The following is a 22626-nucleotide window of genomic DNA, read 5'->3' as shown; positions in this document are numbered from 1 at the left end:
GGGATGGGAGTGTTAAAATTTTAGATAGGGTGTAGGGTAACCCATGAAAGCTCCCCTGAGAAAATGGCATTTCTGCAAATCCTGAAGGGAGGTAAAAGAACATGCAGGTATCCAGGGAAAGAGTGTTCTAGGCAGGAGCTCTCAGGTAGGAGCTGAGCTGGCAAGGAGGCTGATGTGGCTCCAGAAGGAGTAAGAAACAAGATCAAAGAGGAAGTGGGGTCAGAGGGCCCAGGGCCTGTGTGCTGTTGTAAAGACTTTGGCTTTTAAGATGGAAAGCCATTAGAGGGTCTGAGGGTTTTTTTAAACTTCTTACCATGGAAAACTGTAATCATATATACCCAGAACACTACAGTGAGTCCCCTTAACGACTCATTCATCTACAACAGCTTTCACTTTTGGAGGACTTTGAGTAGAGGAGTGTCCACACTTGGCATGACCTGACTTGAACGGGATCACCTAGGAGAACAGGCCATGGGGAAGTGGGGGAGGCATTGGAAACTAATCATGGCAGCTTGAAACCAGGGAGTAGCAGTAGAGATGGTAAGAAGTGGTTAGTTTGGGGATATCTTTTAAAGGTCTGACTAAATACTATATATTTTATGCTTTGTTCCAAAAAAAGAATTTGAGAATGCACGTAGTGCAGCAATGAGGGTAAAGAGATGTAGAAAAGAAATTCAGTAGAAAAGAATACTACTGTTTTATTTTCTATTTAAGAATAAACCAGGTTTAGGGGCTTCCCTGGTGGCGCAGTGGTTAAGAATCCACCTGCCAATGCAGGGGACACGGGTTCGAGCCCTGGTCCAGGAAGATCCCACGTGCCACGGAGCAACTAAGCCCGTGCACCACAACTACTGAGCCCTCGCGCCACAACTGCTGAAGCCCGCGTGCCTAGAACCCGTGCTCCGCAACAAGAGAAGCCACTGCAATAAAAAAGAGCCCGTGCACCGCAACGAAGAGTAGCCCCCGCTCACCGCAACTAGAGAAAGCCCGCGCATAGCAATGAAGACCCAATGCAACCAAAAATAAATAAATAAATTTATTTTTAAAAATAAATTTATTTTTAAAAATAAATAAATTTATTTTTTTTAATAAATTTATTTTTAAAAAAATAAATAAAAGAATAAACCAGGTTTATAAGCCAGGTTCCAAAACAACTGGCCTATAAATGAACATTTGCAACACAGTTCATCCATAAGTTACATATTATTTTGTAACCATGAACAATTGGGCCATGCAAAGGGTAAACATTTATTTTTAATATATTAATGAGATAATGACACCTATTGAGGTGCAAGTCCGCAGAGTTAGCAATAGTGTGTTACTTGATTTTCTGAAAAAAGTATGATTTATAAGTGGCTATATTTGATGTAATGAAACTGAAAATTCAAATAAAACAAAAACCAGGGGTCAAAGTATGACAAAAAACTCAAAACTTGCAAAGTGGAGTTTTACATAGATAGTGATTTTATTCCACTTCTCTACATAGTTGATGAAGCCCTCTTTGTCTATTTTGTTGTGTTTAATGGGCCAGTTTGCCCTTCCAGTCCCAGACAAACATCTGAGCCACGTGTGCTGTTGGTCAAATAAGTAGGGCAATAAAAAAGATGAAAGAATGTGAATGAATCAACGCAAATCCAGGAGCACTACTGGAAAAACAACCATGTTATCAACAGTGAGTGGGCCAAAGAGGATATTTTCATGTCATCCCATCTTACAAGAACACTGCACCTACATTCAGAAGACTCAGGATGAATTCCAGCATCCTCCAGATCTTGACTGTCTCACCTTGGGTTATGTCATTTGTTAATCTGTCTGAACTGTTTCCTTATCTGCAAAATGGGGATGATAGTGCCAAGTCTGTCTGCTTCACAGGGTCTTTGGGAAATCGAGGTGGGAAACAGCCCCTTTTTATAAAAGAGAAGGAAAGAAACTGGTGCTTCCATAGTACATGCCATGTGCCAGACACTGTGTGGTTCTCACAACAGCCCTCTGAGGTCCCATTATTGTCCCATTTTGTAGGTATAGAGCGTGCAGCTCAGAGAGGTTATTTATCTTGTGTAAGCCCACAGAGCTGGAAGAAGAAAGAGCTGGGATTTGGTCCCAGATTGGATTAGCTTGAAGTCTGCTGGCTTAAAAAGAAGGAACTAACTTTACCAAGCATCTTCCCACCCTATGCCAGAAACTATTAGATATGGTTCTGTACTATCTTGCTTGATGAAGGTTATTCAGTACTTCCTGTGTACTCAACAAATAATAAAGAATAAAGAACAGTAAAGTCTCTTTTGCGTCACTGAGAGGAGGTATGTTATGAAAATCATGTTCTTTTCTTTCCTTCTCCAGCTCCTCCTCTCCCTCCCCCCTTCCCTTGTCCTCCTCCTCCTCCTTGTTCTTCATTTTGTAGTATGACTTGCACCGTAACAGAGGAGAATCAATGCACAGTTTAATAATGTCTGTGCCATGATTTTGTTTGTAAAGAAGCCTTACAGGGGGACAAGTGCACTTCTGCCACCTCACACCTTTCATGAGACCTTCTTCCCCACAACACACACCAACAAAACCAAACAAACAGGTTTTTCAGGGATAACTGTCACGATCACTGTGCTAGGCAAAGGAGAGCTATGAAACACTGTGCACATTGGACATATACAGAAGAAAAAGTGATTAAGCCAAGTGGTAGCCAGTGTACTGGAGAATGTGAACGGGCTTTGGAGGTGGACAGACCCAAGTTCAAAGGGCTGCCCAATCACTCCAGTTACAGGAATGATGGCAGTTTAATTCATCGTAATGTGCCTCACTTCCCTTGGCTGTGGGATTGGGTGGCACTACTGATCCCACAGGGCTGATGTGAAGATGGGCCGAGTTAACAAGTCCCCTTCCCTTCCATAAAAACAGAAAGTGAGGGCTTCCCTGGTGGCACAGTGGTTGAGAGTCCGCCTGCCGATGCAGGGGACACGGGTTCGTGCCCCGGTCCGGGAGGATCCCACATGCCGTGGAGTGGCTGGGCCCGTGAGCCATGGCCGCTGAGCTTGCGCGTCCGGAGCCTGTGCTCCGCGGCGGGAGAGGCCACAACAGTGAGAGGCCCGTGTACCGCAAAAAAAAAAAAAAAAAAACCAGAAAGTGAGGAAGTATAGCTAGATGTGCTCTGGGAGTTGAACAAGCAAGAGAGGTAAGACAGTAACCCTTCAGTTGCCAGTTGGTTTTACCATCTTCTTGCTGCAATGAACTCTGTATAATTTTCCTGCCCTCTTCCTATCACATTCCCCAAAAAATGGACAGTGGTGGAGTTTTGTGGGCTAAAGTGGTGAAGGGAGTGTCATGGAAGATTCAGATTTAGGTTGTACCTTTGAAGAATGGATGGTTCTACACAGGGAAGAGAAGGAAGGGACACCCTCAGGTGGTAGGAACCACGGGAAGGAAACCCTGAAAGGTGGTAGTAAGTAGGACTGAGGAGATGATGAGTCGGACTGTCACCACAGAGCTTTCAGTTTGTGCTGCTCTCCCTGCCAGCAATACTCTTCTCAACCCCTACCCACCCCGTTGTCCCTTGTTACATTCTTACTCTTCTTTGAGAGCTCAGTCCTCATTACTCCCTCAAGGAGCTTTCTCTGACTTCCTGACCAGGTCAAATCCCTATTCTGCATGTCCTGTGTAAGTGCTTCATAGTTATGCACTTACGTTTATTTGTGATATTTTTGAGCAGTATTGGTCCTACTCTTTAATTCCCGTAAGAACAGGAGTTATGTCTGTTTTCTACTCAGCTGTGTATCCCTCCATTCCGTGACCTACTGCAGTGCATGGGACATAGAAGGGACTTAATAAGTACCCACTGAATAAATGGATACATTTTGGTTGTCGGTGAGGTAATAGCCTGGATAGGAGAGAGGGTTTATATTTGAGATTGCTAATCCTGTTAGGTGCCAAGCACTTAACTCATTTAATCCTTAAAAACAATCCTATGAAAGCAAATGTATTATTACTTTCATTTTAAAGGTGGAGAAGGTGATGTCCAGTGATGTTAACCATCCTTCCCTGCTGGCCCAGCTATTAAGTGACAACAGATGGGCTTGAGCACAGCAGCCTGGCGTCAGAGCTCTTGAATTTAACCACATTCCTCTGCTGCTTTAGCAGTAGAGGTCAAAGTTAGATACACAAGTAAAGTTAGGGTAGATTTCTGTTTGAAAAGTGTGGATTTTCCCCTCCTCTTCTTCAGGTATCATCATCATCACTTCATGAGGAAAAACTCAGCAGAAAAGAACTACTTCATGTGTCACGTCTCATGTTCATGTTGACTCTACATTCTGCCAAAGTGATATGTCCAAATTATTAACTCAGCAAGTAAAGTGGACCTTTCAAAATCTGATTCTTAGAAAATTCTAGGTTACTTCTCTTAATCAGCTTTAAAGAACCAGTATGCACTTTTCCAGAGCATGACAGAGTTAGTTGCTTTAAATAAAAGGAGGTGATTTGACTAAGTTTGGTATTATCTGAGATACCTGGTTTCTGTTTCTTACTCAAAAGGCAGATCTAGCCTGTGGTCATCAGTAGGTACTGAGTCGTAAAGCTCCTGGAAGAAAGGCTTCATTTCATCAAGGAAGCCAAGGAAACCTGAGCACCTCCAAGAATGATAGGTATTACTACAATAACATAATTATTACTAAAATAAATAAACAAATAACAAGGCCCAGTAAAATAAATATGTCACTCTGGAAAAAAGTCTTACCCTAGGAATAGAAGTGGCCTGAATTGGTCATTTATTCTAGCCACCTGCCTTTAAACGGGATTTATAAACTTTCACCTCAGGGCAGTTGTATTATTTAAAGGTCTCTAGGTAGAGGCATGTATTACAGTAATAAGATCGTGTTAACACTGTGTATTGCTGTTATTTACTGGGCAGTGGTCTTCAAGACTTTCCATGCATTCATGTATTTAATCCTCATCACAAACCTGTGAGGTCCTGTTATCATCCCCATCTTACAGATGAGCTGAACACTGCCCAAGGTCACAGAACTAGTAAACAGTGGAACTGTCTTCAAACCTGGCTAGTCTGTCTGTCAAGTCCATGCTCTCCCTGTGTCCCTTGGTAGCTAATTGTCACCTTTGTCTCCTTGGCTCTAAGTGATAGCTTAACTTGTATTTAAGCCAATAGTGCTTATTAAAAGCTTGCTATGCTCAGACTCTTTAAAAAATAACCCACCCTTTCTGGCAGACACAGTTGCTTTCTATAAACTTAATTTTCAAGGGAAGCACTATGCAAAGAAGTAAAAGGGAGGCTGAATAAGAATAATCTGATTCTCCATAGAACAAATGAATTTCTGAGTCAGTTGCAAATAGCTCTCCGTCATTGTGGCATTTTATGAAGTATTCCCTCCCCTAAGGTAGAATTCCACTGTCTTCATTAGCCATAGAGCCTGAAAATAGAAAATAGTATTTTTTTTGTGTGTCCCCATGCCTCAGCTTTCTTCCTTCAGTCAGTATTTTGGAAAGTCCACAAAACCCAGGGGCCTCCCTGTCGTTGCCCTGTGGCCTATGTGAAAAACCAGATGATGCCATCTGAGCTGACTTGAGCTGACTTGAGCTCTTTCAAATGGATCAAACAGCACATTAGTCATTGGCACATTTTTCAGGCCCTTTACCTCAGAGACTACCCAGTTCCTCATTCTTGCCACCCTTCGATCATGAAGTAATAGCAAGAAAAAGATGTGAGTACTTTTTGAGGAGACCTCCCACCTCTTTCCTTCAGTGCCTGTGACTGATTCCGTCATAGTGGTAACGTTGAAGGGTCCAGATAGCCAAAGGGATTGGGCTTTAATGGATGGATTCCTTCTGGTGTCCTGCTTAAGTGGAAAGCCTACCTGATTTCACCCAAGTGAAGCATTTCGTCATGCCTTACACTGTTGCATTCCTATGCTCAGTGCACTTAAAAGTGAAATGACATGGTCTATTTCATGCTCTTTCACTGTTTATTTACTGTCAAAGAAGTCCCTGTGAAATATGTCATCATAACAAAGGCTGATTTCAGATGTTGACACCAAGACACAGAACTGACATCAGCAATCCAGGGAGTATGTAGGGACAACAGCCAACTTTGGAGCAAACCCAGAACTTTTCATTCCCTGTCCTACCCTGAAGGGCAAAGGCTTTCTACCTGTTATAAAAGGGAAAGCACTAAGTTCATAATTGGTTTTATGCCCAGGGGGCTTTTTAAGTGTTTAACCTATTTAAGAAATTATTTATTTGTGCTCTGAGGTGGTCAGAAGCTAATTTAATCCTAAGCATTCTTTGCGATTAGCTTGCTCTGCAAGGACTGGAGGACATTCCCGCAGGTGGCCCTGCTCCTTGGGAAGGGGTGTTAGTGGGTTGGGAAGCAAACTTTTGCAGCGGTTCTGAGCCTGGGTTCAGGCGGAGAGGCCCTAAGGTTTCCAGTGGAGCTACACTGTGGACAGAGGGGAGTCTGTCCTTTGTTCAGGAGAGGAAACTTCTCTCCCCCGAAAGCCTCTGGGGAATAATCCCAGTTCTGATCAACTTTTCCTCAACTCTTAGAGTGGGAGATTGGATTGGGGAAAAAAATCCATACTGAAAAAATCCTAACAAAATCATGCCTCAATGGAATATAAATTCATTTGATGGTATTTATAGTAGAAGTAGATTGGTGGAAAGGAATTCTGTTTCCAAGCAATTTTACTGGCAAGCGTAGGTTCTTCCTCAAGTATATCTCAGAAAGACATCCATCAAGGATCCATCGCTACATGAGATTTCTATCTACTTTCTCTTTCTTCTGAGCTAAGGGTTGCTTGTGCAGATTGAAATATTTCTAACGATTGTATAGTTGGGAGGTCCTGGATTTAGGTCATATACTTCCTTAAAAAGAGACAATATGAGCTAAGGAGTTAGGGTGACCTGGAGTTAGGTTAGCTAAGGAGTTAGGTTAGCCCTGAAAGTGCTGCATCCCAGGAAACCCCCTCATTCCCGGGCAAACGAGGATAGCCGGCCACCCTTTGAGGAGATACAGTGCATTTCCAACAGTTTGGCTGAATTTATCACAGCTTTCTGACTTATAATATTCAGGAAGTTTAAAAATAAAGCCATTGGTCTTTTCTGTGAGTATGGTTTTAGTGTTGGGGCTTTCTCAAGGAAGGAATCTGTGGTCTCCTATAGAGGGCTGGAGAACCAACTAGAGGAGAAAGGGTGTCCAAGCTCTCTTTACTTAAAATGTCATTATCTCCTTGCAGTTTTCTTTTTATTGCTATTGTCATCATTTTAAAGGTATAACAATAAAAACTATAAGTTACTTTAAATGGAAAAATCTTCTAAAACAAGAGCTAAACAGGTGTCAGATCTAAGGGTTTGCACTTAGGTAGTACACTTATTTGAATTAAAGAAACAGATCACTGCAGGCCAATTCCATGGGCTTGGGCGTCCATGGCCAAGCTTCATAGCCAGGTCCCTGGGCAAGACTCTCTCTCCTGCCTAATCTCATGGCAGAGAGTTAGGACGGACTCTTTCTGGTCACCTCTTTCCTTCTCTTGGTTTCCATCAATCAATCAACCCCAATACCCTTCTCACTGATCTTTTACCCAGCTTTTATGACCAAAAATGCAATGAAGGTGCAGCTGAAACTGTGTTCTTGGTTAGTAGCAAGGGGATACAGCATCCTCCAAGATGTGCTCTTCCTTCCAATGTTAACAATACGTGCTGTATTTTAAATGGTCTGCTTCCTGCAGAATATGTTTCACACCCAAAACAACCGCCATTAGCATTTTAATTTATTTCCATCTCATCATTTGTTCACATATTTTTCAAAACCGAGCTGTGGTCGTATATGTACAGATATGCTTAATTTTATATCACACTTTTTATACTTAACTGGCGTGTCTTAAGCATTTTCCCATGTTGTAATATAGTCAGATGTGCTAACTTTGAAATGTGCTTCTTATATAGATCTGCAACTATGTGGGACCTGCAAAGGTTATTGTTCAGTTGGTCACAAATGGAAAAAACATCCACCTGCATGCACACAGCCTGGTGGGAAAACACTGTGAGGATGGCATCTGCACTGTAACTGCTGGACCCAAGGACATGGTGGTCGGGTAAGTGAGGGTGTATGATGTGGTGGAAGGGAGGTGCACATCAAACATGGCAGCCAGGGAACAGGCCCTTTTTATTAAGGGTCTTTCCAAGACCCTCAGAGAGCCCCAGAAGATGAAAATTTGAGCTCTCACTTGGACTCCGAGGACTCCAAAGAGTAAGGTGCCCACTTGTCTGGATTTCCCTGATACAACCCACTTTGTACCTGTTGTCCTGGCCTAATTATTTATAGCACTCCCTTTCACTCTCAAAAGTGGCCCAGTTTGGATGATAAATTATGCAGTCACTTGACCTATGAGACATGTGTGCCACTTTAGCAATGTTTTCCTTCTGGAAATAAGGATAAGGACAAATTAGAAGAAAACTGGCTATAGCAGAAATCAACACTTTATGGATGATATCATACCTTTGGTGATTCCCTTAATGAACTATTGATTCTCGATTTACAGTGTGAACATGTTGAGCATGAAGTGGATAGGTAAATATTATTTCAGTTCTGTGTTGCTTAGAAAGTGTGCACAGAAATGATAAGGGCTTAATTTCCCAAACATACAAACAGCTCATTCAACTCAACATCAAAATAACAAACAACCGGATTAAAAAATGGGCAGAGGACCTGAATAGACACTTCTCCAAAGAGGACTTGCAGGTGGCCAACAGGCATATGAAAAGATTCTTGATCTCGCTGAGTGTCAGGGATGCAGATCAATACCACAGTGAGATGCCACCTCACACCTGTCAGAATGGCTGTCATCAAAGAGAACACAAAGAACAAATGTTGGTGAGGGTGTGGAGAAAAGGGAACTCTCAAACACTGTTTGTGGGGATGTAAATTGGTGCAGCCACTGTGGAAAACAGTATGGAGGTTTCTCAAAAAACTAAAACTAGAACTACCATATGACACAGCAATTCCACTCTTGGGTATATATCCAAAAAACCCAAAACACTAATTCAAAAAGGTACATGCACCCCAGTGTTCATAGCAGCATTATTTATAATTGCCAAAATATGGAAGCACCCTAAGTGTCTATCAACAGATGAATGAATAAAGAAGATGTGGTATATGTATATATATATGATGAAGATGTGTGTATATACATATACACAATAGAATACTACTCAGCCATAAAAAAAGGATGAAATTTTGCAGCAACATGGATGGACCTGGAAGGTATTATGCTAAGTGAAGTAAGTCAGACAAAGACAAATACTGTATGATATCACTCATGTATGGAATCTAAAAAATAAACTAGTAAGTAATACAAAAAGGAAACAGATCCACAGATAATAGAGAACAAATGAGTGGGGAGAGGGGGAAGGGGGGAGGGGCAATATAGGAGTAGGGGATTAAGACGTACAAACTACTAGGTATAAAATAAGCTACAAGGATATATTGTACAAATGGGGAATACAGCCAATATTTTATAATAACTAAAGAGTATAACCTTTAAAATTTTTGAATCACTATATTGTACACCTGTAACATATAATATTGTACAGCAACCATACTTCAATTTTTTTTTAAAGTGTGTACAACCAAGGATTATAAATTTGTCTTGGCATTCATTAGACTTGAAATGTAAATACAAAGAGACATATTCATTTAAGGGTTGGTCAGAGAGATAAAACAAGCCATTTTTAATGAATGAAGTATTATAGAAATAAATTCAATTCAAAAGAAATTTTTAATTAAATTTGTCTAATTTTCAGGAATATCTTTCAGGGCTTCCTTATACTGGTTTAAATAGTTTACAGTAAAATCCCAGTTAATCTAGACTGTTCACTCAAAAGAAAGGAATTGTTTAAATCAACTATAATTAAGCTGATGGTAACATTTCAGGCTTTGAATTCTGATCAGGTTTCAAGTTGGCTGTTATTGGGGAGGTTGAACTTTCATGTTCCTTGGTATTTCTTTGTTTGACTGTTAAAATTTTCAAGTGTGAAAAACCTAGAGAGCTTTCTTTTAAGTCACTAAAATCTGATTCTTTTGATGTCAGAGAAAAAAAAAAACTCTAGATTGGAGGAAGAAGCCTAAATTGATTTGAAAAATTCAACTATGCTTTAAATGACCTTGTTTCAACATCCTCTTGAAAGGCTGGCCTGTTTCCTCTTGTGTGTCACAGTTGGTCATCGTTTGTTTTGGAATACCCTTACAGTTCCTGACTGACCTATGAGAGCTTTGAAATGCAGGGTAATTGTCAAAGAGTTTCGGCCTAATTGATCACGTAGTGTCTCTGCAGATTTACTCGAGTAGGCTACTGTCAGTACGAAGTGTATATTCTCTTTGGTCCTGTTTAATGTGTGTGATAATCATATCCTTCAGAGGAAATTATACATGAAGTTTCCCTACTAACAATATTTGTTATTATAAACATTCCAGTATGGTATCTGTAATTTGGTGTTTCTGTGGTTTGCCTTAGTAGTCTTTGAGGATTTGGGGAGGAACTAATGGTTATTTAATTTGGGACCTACAGCAGGAGTAAAAGTAAATTCCTTGTCTCCAAGGAAAGTGAGGAAATCTGTTACTCTCTTTTAGTGCTGGCATGAGGAGTTCGGTAGTTGGAATTCATTCATTCATTCATTCGTTCAACAGTTTGAGCATCTAAACTTGTACATGTGATCATCAAGATGTCTGGTCATAGCTCTGTGGGGTTTTCTAATACTGTGCAGTTTCACCAAGAAATGTAAGCAAGAGGATACCACCTAAGAGTTACAGTAGACTCAGTAGCCTCTCCCATTCAGAGTGCTCTGTGAAACCTTGGTACTCCTTTTATAATTCGATTTTTAACTGAGAAACTTTTGCGTACAGTGTTTCCCCAAATGCAGTATTTCCTTCACGATTTCATTTGTCTCTCTTATTTTTTTTTAAGTTTCTAATGCCAGAACCTGTTGCATTTTAGTAGAAAGAGTCTCATGCTGGGGGTCTGGAAACCAGAATTCTGTTTCCAGTTCTGTCACTCACAACAGTAGGACTGGGGGCAATTTGCATGACTTCTTGGGGACTTTAATTTCTTCCCTTATAAAATCTGAATATTAGGCCACAGAATCTACCTCCAGGCCCTTTACATCCAAATTCTACACTGAACTAACATTAGCTAATACTATGAAATAACATGAGCCAACTTGCCTCATGTGTATTTACAGGATATCAACGATTATTCTTATTTAGTTCTAACTTGTAGGTAAGAATAGCATATAGAGAAATTTAGGAAGATAGCCAGAGTTATTCCTTAGACTTGTCAATACTAGAAACAGAACCATGATAAGCAGTTTTCAATACAGTTTAGGTTAAGAGTATAAATTCATAAGCTGGGCATCAATCCAACACATCAAAAAAGATAAATGGAGGGACTTCCCTGGTGGTCCAGTGGTTAAGACTCTGCGCTCCCAATGCAGGGGCCACGCATTCGATCCCTGGTTGGGGAGCTAAGATGGTGCATGCCGGACTTGGTGTGGCCAAAAAGAAAAAAAAAAAGGTATATGGAAAATGACATTGAGAAGATAAATAACTTCTAAATGATCAAAACCAAAAGAATGACCTTTCTTTGTAGTGTTTCTCTTCACTTTACTCTCAGCATGAGTTCTCAGTAAAATTTAATTTATATTTTCGAAGATATTTTCTTATCTATATTAAACTATTCATGTTTTAGATAACTAAGTCATGATTGTAAGCTTGATTGGTTTAATTTGAGGGGCTTGTCCTTTTAACTTCTTTTAGTTAGCTTTAATTTTGACTTTTTATTTCCTACTCACTTATTTAGTTAGTCCTTCGTGCCTGTCCTCATAAAAATAATCTTTGGTGTTTTATTTTCTATCCTGAATATCAGCAGTTTGTTTCAACAGCATTTTAGTTCTCTGAAATTTGCATTCAATGGAAACTGTTACTTGACTTTGCTTTAAGCCACCTTCCTCACCAATAATCACCACACCCTCTGCTTGCTTCCTGGCAGCCCTGATTTAGAGAGATGTGAAGTTTTTCTTTTTTTTAAACTAGTATTTCCCGCATATACCAATGGTAAGCACTCGAAGTAGATATAGAAATATAAAAATGCAAAACAGAAGCAAGTCTTCCCTCAATGAACTAATGCAGATCATATTAAACTGCTATTTTTGTAGATGCAAGAACAGTTAGCTACTGGCAGTTTCATATGGTTCAACCTTAATGCACAGAAAAGGAGCTGTTTGGAGAAAATGGACAAGGTCTGGACTGAGATTGGAAGTATCCAACTTCCAAACCTAGGGTGTGTATTGTGAGTCAAGGGCTGCTTTTAAATCTCAGGCTAGCCGTGAAGTCAATATTTGAGTCTGGAGGTGAAGAAAGGCCAGATGGAGGAGGCACTTTAGAATCCCAGCCCAAGGACCTGGGGATTTGAACCTAGCCAAAGGGCAGAGGCAGTTCCCAGACGATCGTAATGATGGCAGCATCTGGCACAGTGTAGAGGTTTTCAAACCTGGCTGCTAATTAAAGTCACCTGTGGTCACTTTGTAAAAATACTGATGCCAGGCCCTACTTCCAGAGATCCTGATCTCATTGCCCTGTCTCATCGTGTAGAGCAGAGGTTCACAGACTTCAGGGGCCATCAGAATCACCTGGAGGGCTGGTTAAAACATGGATGGCTGAGCGCCACCCTCAGCGTTTCTGATTCAGTAGGGTTGGGATAAGGCCCACTAATTTGCATTTTAATAAATTCTTGGGTGATACTGATGCTGCTCGTCTGGAGAGTATACTTTGAAAACCACTGATGTGTAAGAATATGGCATTTTGAGTAAGAAACAGGACTGTAGTCCCAGTCCCGTTACTAACCCATTATTAACTGTGATAACCTGTCTTTCTAAAAATTTTTGAAATTAATTTAAATACTGTAACAGTCAGCCTTTAAAGTATACAGTTCTATGAGTTTTGATAAATACTCATATAATCACCACAATTAAGGCGTAGAATAGTTTTATTCCCTCCCCCATCCCCCATCCTGAAAATCCCTGTGTGACCCTTTGGAGTCAGGTTCCCCCCCCAACTCTAGGCACTGGCAACCTCTGATCTGTTCTACCCCCATAGTTTTGCCTTTTCCAGAATGATATGCAGATGCAATCCTACAATATGTAGCCTTTTTGGGTCTGACTTGTTTCACTTAGCATAATGTATTTCAGATTCCTCCAGATTGCTGAGTCTGTCAGTAGTTTATTCCTTTTAGTTAATAAGTACTGTTGCATTGTTGCATTGTGTTGATATATCACAGTTTATCCACCTGTTGAAGGACATCTGGTTTGTTTCCAGTTTTTCAGAACAAAGCCACCTTTTGTGTGAACATAAGTTTTCATTTTTCTTGGCTTGGGTAAATACTGAGGAGTGGAATTGTAGGGATGTGTGCTAAGAGTATGTTTATCTTGATAAGAAACTGCCAAATCGTTGGACTTCCCTGGTGGTCCGGTGGTTAAGACTACTCCAGGCTTCCACTGCAGTGGGAACGGATTCGATCCCTGGTCAGGGAAGTTCCACGTGCCGCATGGTGTGGCAAAAAAAAAAAAAAAAGAAGAAGAAAAAGAAACTGCCAAGTTGTTTTCCAAAGTGGCTGCACCATTTTGCATTCTCACATGTTAACATTTATGATCCTTGTTTTTTTCTGTTTTTTATCCTAATAATGTCTGCTCTCATTTTTCTTTTGCACTTTATTATAGAAATTTCCAAACATATACAAAAGTAGAAAGAATAGCATAGTGAGCCTTCGTTGTATCCGTCACCCACCTTCAACAATTAATTATTATGTGGCCAGTCTTGATTTAAATGTACTCCTGCCTAGGTAACTTTGTTACTGATATCTGATTTAGTTCCATTGTGGTAAGAGAATATTTGGTATCATTTGATTCCTTTTAAATATATTGAGGCTTGTTTTATGGAGGGAATATGGTCTGTCTTTTTTTTAAGTCAGTCCTTTTTTAAAAAAAATTATTTATTTATTTATTTTTGACTGTGTTGGGTCTTCGTTTCAGTGCGAGGGCTTTCTCTAGTTGCGGCAACCGGGGGACACTCTTCATCGCGGTGCACGGGCCTCTCACTATCACGGCCTCTCTTTTTGCAGAGCACAGGCTCCAGACGCACAGGCTCAGTAGTTGTGGCTCACGGGCCTAGTTGCTCCGCGGCATGTGGGATCTTCCCAGACCAGGGCTCGAACCCGTGTCCCCTGCACTGGCAGGCAGATTCTCAACCACTGTGCCACCAGGGAAGCCCTGGTCTGTCTTGGTAAATGTTCCTGGTGCACTTCAAAAAGAATGTTTAGTCTGATCAGATTGAACGCATGTTCTGTAAATGTCAGTTGGGTAAGGTTGTTTGTTCAAAGCTTTTCTCTCCTTACTAATTTTCTCTCTACTTGTTCTATTAATTATTGAGAGAAGATTATTGAAATCTGACAGTATTCATAAATACATCTATTTCTCTTTTCAGTTCTATAAGATTTTGCTTCTTGTATTGTGAAGCTCTTTTATTAGATGCATAAAAATTTAGGATTCTTATGTCCTCTTAATTGATCCCTTTATCATTATGAAATGACCTTCTTTTTTATTCCTGGTAATATTCTTTGCTCTGGACTTTGCTCTTTACCTTGACTGAAACTAATATAGTTACTTCAGCTTTCTTTTGAATAATGTTAGCTTGGAACATTTTTTTCCCCATCCTCTTAGTTTTAACCTTTTTGTGTGTTTATATTCAAAGTAAATATGCACTGCATATAGTTGGGTCTTACTTTGTATTCCGTCTCACATACTCTGTCTTTTAGTGGGGTGTTTAGGTGACTTTTATTTAATATGATTACTGATATGGCTGTGTTTAAATCTACCCTCTTGCTGTTTGTTTTCTGCTTGTCATATCTATTCTTCATTCCCCCTTCCCCTGCCTTCTTTTAGATTAATTGATTATTTGTCATTTCATTTATCTCCTTTTAGATTTATACCTCTTTGTATTTTTTAGCCATTGTTTTAGGTTTATACTATACATCTTTAACTTATCATAGTCTACCTTCAAGTAGCATTATACCTCTCTATGTATAGCATGTTAACAGTATATTTTCATTTCCCCTCTCTTGACCTTTGTGCTATTATGTCATATATTTTACATCTGCATATGTTGTAAATCCCACCGTATATTGTTTTTTATTTTTGCTTTAAATCATCAGTTATCTTTTAAAGAAACTTTTAAATAAGGGAAAGAAAGTATTTTATACTTACCCATGTGTTGACTTCCTTTAATTTTTCTTATACCACTGGTGTGCTGCTGATAAATTCTTTCAGTTGTACATCTTAAAGTCTTTATTTTGTTTTTGTTTTTCAAAGATATTTTTGAGGAGTATAGAAATACAGGTTGACACAGTTTTTCTTTCATGTCCTTAAAATATGCTGCTTCACTGTCTTCTGGCTTGCCTTGTTTCCAAAAAGAAGTCTCCTGTCATTCTTACCTTTATTCCTCTGTACATAGTGTATCAGTTTTTTTCTCTGTCAGCTTTTCAGATTTTCTCTTCATCGCTAGTTTTCAGCAGTTTGATTATGATAAGCTTTAGTGTTGTATTCTTCATGTTTCTTGTGCTTTGTGGTTCACTGAGATTCTTGGATCTCTGGGTTTATAGTTTTTATTAAATTTTAAAACTTTTCGGCCATTATTTTTTAAAATATTTTTTCCATCCACTCCTCTCTTTTCTCTTCTGAAACATCAACCTCATGTATATTTGGCCATTTGAAATTATGCCACAGCTCATTAATGATCTCTTCTTTTTAAAATTTTTTTCATCTTTTCAGTTTCATTTCAGATAGTTTTTTTACTGTGTCCTCAAGTTCACTAATTTTTGTCTGTACTGTCTAATATGTTCTTAATCCCATCTGGTGTGTTTTTCTTCTCAGACGTCGTAGTTTTCACCTCTATGGGTTTTGAGGGGGGGGTCTTTTTTATATCTTCCATGCCTCTCCTTCGCATACTAATGCTTTCTTCTCGACTATATGGAGTATATCTCTCATAGCTTTTCCATGTACTTACCTACAAATTCTGTTTTCTGTCTCATTTCATTTCTGGATCTGTTTCTATTGAATGATTTTTTTCCTCGTTATATTTTCCTGTTTCTTTGTATGCCTGGTAATTTTTGATTGGATGGTAGACATTTTGAATTTTGGATTGTGGGTAGTTGGATTTTTTATTTTCTATGCATCTAAATATTTTTGAGCATTGGGATGAAGTTAAGTTTGGGAATAGCTTGATCCTTTCTAGACTTACTATTAAGCCTTTTTAGGGAGACCAGAGCAGCCTTCAGTCTAGGGTTAACTTGATGCCATTACAAAGGCAATACCTTTCTGACTGTACACCCTAACACTTCGTGTATCACAAGCTTTCTTGAACTATTCTAGCCCTGTGTGTGCTCCAGGGGCTGTTCTGCCTGTGCTTCTGATTGTTCTTTTCCCAGCCTTGGGTCATTTCCTCACACACATGCTCTGAGTGTCTCTCGGTATGTGGTTCTTTCTTCTCAGGTATCGGCCTGTGAATTCTACCCTTGTTGACCTCCTTTGTCTCCTAAACTCAAGGAGGTCAGCAGGCCCTGTTTGGGCTCCCCCTTCCTTACTGTAGCCTGGAAGCTCGCTCTAGATATTAAGGCAGCATAATTTTAGAATTCACCTTATTTGTTTTCCTTTTCTTAAGGCTCACTGTCCTATGCCACCTATTGTTCAGTGTCTGAAAACTATTTTTTCATATGTTTTTTGTTGTTTAAAATGCGAGGTTCAATCGGTCTGTGTTGCTCTATCATTACCTAAGGTAGAAGACTGACTTCTGTATTGTTTCATTTATTTCCACAGTAAATCCATTATTCACATAATGAAAAATACAGATGATGACTTTTCACAGAGATTAAATTAGATAATATACATGAAAAGCACTTTCTAGGTGGTAAAGTGCTGCACACGTGTTTATCATTGCTGTTACCTAGAAGATCAGCCTCGTTTTCCTGTAGTTATGGGTGGTGTCTGTATAGGAGTAAAGCCTAAAAGGCCAAAATACGGAGGTGTTGTTTCTGAAAATCCCCCTGTGCCTCCATGCATACCAATGTGTCATACTGCGTGTTTTTCTGTGCTGGATTAATTCATGCATTTATTTATCCAGTAGACATTTATTAAGCACCCAGGTCTCTAGTCACTGGATATCTCTGCTCTCAAGGGGCTTATATTCTGTATTTTCTTTTCGGTGTCTGCCTCCGCTGTCCTACTTTTTTTCATCACTGTCTGTACACCTGTATCATTTCATCTCTGGGCCTCTGTATGAGTGCTCATCTCATTCAGCCTTCACCTCCTATGTTTTCTTTCCCTAGTTTATCTAGTTTTCCAACATTATCTTCTTCTTTATTTCATTTGATCCAATTATCATAATATTTCTATCTTTCCTCTAATATTCCCGCTAATATTTTTTTTTCTTTCTGAGTAAAAGCCAGAGGAAAAGAAGAGTCCTTACAAAAGCTTAGAAGGCTTTAAAAGAACGGTGCCCCACTTATCTCTTTGAACTCCTTACTTACTTCTGACCCCTTGTTCATCTCACTCCAGCCACACTGGCCTGTTTGCCATTGTTGTCTTGCAGACACCAGGCATGATCCTACCTCAGGGTCTTTGTACTTGCTGTTCCTTCCACCTCAAATGTTCTTTTTCCATATATCCATGTCTCACCCCCCACTTCCTTCAAGTCTTTGTTCAGTTGACATCTTTTCAGTGAGGCCCTGTCTGGCCTCTTCCTATTTTTAAGTGCCGTGCCTTCTACTACTGCCTTTCCTCTTCCCCATTCCTACTTTATTTTTCTTGGTAACACTTTTTACCTTTTAAATTATAAAATTTACTTGTTTGTTTCCTCTCTGTTGTTGCACTAGCATATAAACTCCATGAAGGTAGGGATTCCTTTACTGTTGACAGAAGCACCCAGGACGCTGCCTGGTACTAAGGAGCAAAATAAATATTTGTTGACCGAATGAGTCTCCTTGGTGAAGTGCTGTTTTGTTTGTTTGTTGTATTACATTTATTGAATACACTTCTTTGTTTCATGTAGTTTATTTTAAAACATGAATGGCTGGAGCAGTTTATATATTTAAAGATCCCTTTAATTGCTTTAATTAGCATATTAACATATTTTGTTTTATGGATATGTAGGCTTCACAATATAAAAAGTTATCCATCCTTGATTGAAGGTATACCTCAAGACTGAGTACATGTAGAGTTGGACATTCTAGTGGTCATAAATAATTCCAACCTTAGAGACAGCCCAGGAGGAGATGGGACTCCTGGTAGACATTAAATCCCATCTAGAAACCCAGGGATGAGCCAAAAGAAAAAAAATCTTCTAAATATAGTATTTTGCATATTCTTTTTTAAAAAGTTAGAAAAGTTAGTATATTTGGAATTAAAATTTCTTTTCATACAACTCTCCTAGAAAAATACTTTAAAATGAGTCTAGGTAAAACTTTCTTATTAAGATGTGTATACCCCACTCCCTTATTCATAATTTGCAAGTCTAGTACGCTTTGAAAACGAAAAGATTTTTCTAATTTTACCACAGACTGATTTGGTGGCAAAACCCAGCCTGACATGATGTGCAGCTGGTTATAGTCTTTATTATTCCATTTGGTGAGTCTGCTTTGTATGTTTCACTGCAGAAATAGTAATGTGTTTGAGGGCCGGTGATTGAGGGCCTGTGCATTTTTTCTCAATCCATAGCTAAGGTAAAACAGGACTCTCTAGTCATTGACTGACTAATTCTGGTTTGTCGTTGCTGTTACTGTTTTTTCTCCAGCTTTGCAAACCTGGGTATACTTCACGTGACAAAAAAAAAAGTATTTGAAACACTGGAAGCACGAATGACAGATGCATGTATAAGGGGCTATAACCCCGGACTTCTGGTGCATCCTGATCTTGCCTATTTACAAGCAGAAGGGGGAGGAGACCGGCAGCTCACAGGTGAGTATCACTCTCCCAGCCTTGCTCCTTTGAGAGCTCTGGCTCTCCTTGTCCTGTGTGTAGACCATGTGCTCATCTTATGCCCCAGGTTTCTCCTTCTCCTGGTCCGTACCCCAAGCTGCTCTCACCCTTTCCCTGCTCAGAAACCTTTGATGGCATCCTGCTACTTCTAGAATAAAATCTGTACCCCCATAGCCTGGCATACAAAGCCGGGCCTCAGCCCCCTTTCCAGCTTTATCGGAGGTCCCACCTGTACCCACCTCTCCCCATCACCGCCCCCTGAACACTGATGCATACTCATACCTTTGTATGTGTCTTCCTGTACCTAAAACACCCCCCCCCCCTTCCCTTTTCAACCTGTCAGGACCAATTCAGAATTCAAGACATGGTTCAAAGAACACCTGCTCTGTTATACCTCCCCCAGCTCACCTTATTATAAGGAATCTTTCTTTCTTTGGGCTCTTCAGGCTCATTGTAAGCTATCCTCTTTATCATAAAAATGCTATGATTGTATGTTTTCCTGCCTTCACTTATATTTTTTTCTTTCAACCCTAATCCTTGTTCCACCACATATGCCATTTCTGCTTTTATGTGTTGTCCTTTCGTCTGGCCATCCTGTCACCAGCTCATACTCAGGCAGTCCAGAGACAATCATTTTCCCATTAGCCATGTTCTGTCTTCTGCTATTCATCCTCAAAACCTTCACATCATCTTTGAGTCCTCCTTTTCACCTCTGCTGCATCTCCAGTTCGTGGTCCAGCTGTTCTGTGCTCTCTGGGGTTCCCCTCCTCACTCCATTTTTTGATGCTCTGTCTCTGTCCCTCCCCACTTCTAATCTAGTTTACACCCTGTGGCCAGATGGATCTTACTGAAGCCTACAGGTCACCACTACTCAGTGTCTCCCTGTTGCGTCCGGAATCCAAATTCCATACCCTGGCATTTTAGGCCTCCCAAGAGCTAGCCCCAATCTGCATTTTCGACTTTGTTTCCCACTACATCCCTTCTTGTCAAACTGAACTACACCATAGAAGCACAATTTCTCACTTTCTCTCTTTGGCACATTCTTTCCATTCCTGCTCTTTCCTCTTCCTGGGATGCCTTTTTTCATTCTCCTCCTAAATTCAAGTTCTACCATCCTTTCAAGATTTAGAGCAATGCCTCTTCTGCTTCAAAGCCTCTGGATTCTCCCCTCCTTTGAAGTTTCATATCACTTCAACTGTAGCTCTTTTATAGTACTTATCACTTGAATTATCACCTCTTATGATATTGTAAGTTAAGTACGATTATGTCCATCAGTATGAAAGCTCCATCAGGAGGGAAGGCGCCCAGTGCAGTGGAGTCATTTGGCTCCTTAGAAACACTTGCTGAGCTGTACTTGCTTAGTGCCAGGTACTGTGCCGGGCACTGTGGGATGAATACAGTCCCTGTGCCCAGAGAGCTTTTGGAATACTTAATTTTCACATTCCTCCAGACGAGTGAGGCATGGTCAGGCTACTGCATTCCATTCCATCACATCCTTTGTGTCTTGGGACAGGGCAGGGGAAGATAGGAGAGAGGCAGTTTGACACACGCAGGACAGTTTTTACTGTGATCCAGAGAAAATGCAGGCCCTTTTTTGATGCCTTTACGTTTGGATGACATAAATAGATAATTCTTAAAATTGTATTAGCAATATGAAGAATTTCAAAAGAAAAAAAAATAGACTTTTATTTTAAGTTGATGTTCTTTATTTGAGCTTTATAAAAGCATCCTATCTAAAACGTTCACGCTTTACTCTTTCCCTGGGCATGAATGCCCCATGTTGTCTGGTCCTAGATCGGGAAAAGGAGATCATCCGCCAGGCAGCTCTTCAGCAGACAAAAGAGATGGACCTCAGCGTGGTGCGGCTTATGTTTACAGCCTTCCTTCCAGACAGCACCGGCAGCTTCACGAGGCGCCTGGAACCCGTGGTATCGGACGCCATCTATGATAGCAGTGAGTACCTGACTTCTGACAGGAGGCAGCTGGCTGTAAAGTTAAGAACAGACTTCCAGCCCAGCCCCGGCAGTTACTGACTAGCTCTGATTCCTGGGGCAAGTAACTTAATCACTTGGAGCCTCATATTTCTCATCTTACAAAATGAGAATACTGAAATTCAGCTTAAAACTTGATGTTGAGATTAAAAGTGAAATACTGTGAGGTGCTCGATAAATCTTCCTCAGATCACCGTTGTAGTCTTCTACGTGCAATGCCAAATCTCTTATTATTTATGAATTCCTTACTACGAGGATATATTGTTGGTGCTCTTAGATGAGAAGAGTATCTCAGTTGGGGCTCTGAAGAGAAGTTAGTAAAAGACACCTCTTATCCATTTTCATTCTTGCATGTTATAGCTTTATCAAGTTGGGAACATCAGGTTAACTAAGTGAGCAGTACAGATATTTCGTAGCTTCAAAATTCTATTTCAGTCTGTAGTTCCTGGAGTTTTTGAAAGAGTTTTACAGTGGTCTTCAGCATTTACCATGCAAATTTCTAATTTGGTATGCATGGGATTTATTAAACAGATATTTCCAAAAAGTCTACAAGGGCAGTATTTAGGCTCCTTGAAAGGTTATAGAGTTTGGTCTAAGTAGAGAACGCCATGCCCCAAGTACAACAACTAACTGATTTCTCTAATTTAAACATGTTTGAAGGGAAGTGAAAGCTTTATAAACTGATGTAGACTCGCATACCAAAGATCACTTTAAAATGCAGCTGTTGGAGCCAAAAAAAAAAAGGGAAGCCTTATACTATTACCACACAAAACTTTTACCCCTTAACCACACAGAATTCTAATTTCGTTTGGGGAAAAGAAATATAACATCTTCATTTTTCTTTTCTGTAGAATAAAAATTAATAAATAGTTTTAGAAAACTGCTTCTCCTAAATTTCTAGGACTCTTGTAAATGGTATCATGGACATAAGTTTGGGGTTAAAGTCTTGACCTTATTGAAATTCCACACATCCATTAGCTTGGAACTTCCTGAAACATCAGAAAATTTCTTTCTCTTTCTCTATTAATCTCTCTTACTGTGTTAGTGGGAGAAACAAATACTGCTCCTTTGTGTCTCATCTGTTTTGGTGATAATGAATGAGCCATGCCCAAGAAGTGCTCTGAGGGTTTCAGAAGGCATTTTTGTTTTATTTATATCCTTGTTAAAGCAGTATGAGTGAAAGCGTCTATTTAAACTTTCTTTAAGGTCCCTCATAGGAGGTTAGCATGTGAAGCTGAGGATAAATAATGAAGTTTGTTGTTTTTCTCCTGTGGACAGAAGCCCCCAATGCCTCCAACTTGAAAATAGTAAGGATGGACAGGACAGCTGGATGCGTAACTGGAGGGGAAGAGATTTATCTTCTCTGTGACAAGGTTCAGAAAGGTAAATATATGCTCTGATCTCCAGATGTGAAGTATAATTCTGAGTGTGTTTCTGAGTCACTTTTTGTCAGTGGGCCCAGTAATATCCCTCCTTGCCATAGAACTCCTTTTAAAAATTTATACATTTCCTCTCTTCCAAATTTAAGTTGTCCATGTTATTTTGTCAACCCAACTAATTCATTTTA

The 22626-nt window shown here is 39.9% G+C and overlaps 1 protein-coding gene across 8 annotated transcripts in view; it reads left to right on the top strand.

The window, feature by feature from the left end:
- The window catches only part of NFKB1 (nuclear factor kappa B subunit 1), a 121999-nt gene that overhangs the window by 56948 nt on the left and 42425 nt on the right, over positions 1-22626 (top strand). For 7 of the 8 annotated variants that reach the window (XM_019926486.3, XM_019926489.3, XM_019926485.3 and 4 more), the window contains 4 exons: positions 7939-8087; positions 18884-19047; positions 20863-21021; positions 22338-22442. In XM_019926486.3, coding sequence (XP_019782045.1) covers positions 7939-8087; positions 18884-19047; positions 20863-21021; positions 22338-22442 — 577 coding nt within the window. Of the gene's footprint in view, positions 1-7938; positions 8088-8721; positions 8867-18883; positions 19048-20862; positions 21022-22337; positions 22443-22626 lie in introns of those variants that run through there. The other variant, XM_019926490.3, reaches the window with a different exon arrangement.

This window comes from Tursiops truncatus, chromosome 5, assembly GCF_011762595.2.
Source record: "Tursiops truncatus isolate mTurTru1 chromosome 5, mTurTru1.mat.Y, whole genome shotgun sequence".
Lineage (NCBI taxonomy): Eukaryota > Metazoa > Chordata > Mammalia > Artiodactyla > Delphinidae > Tursiops > Tursiops truncatus.
The sequence above is the reverse complement of the archived record's forward strand: the minus strand, read 5'-3'. Positions and strand labels throughout refer to the sequence as shown.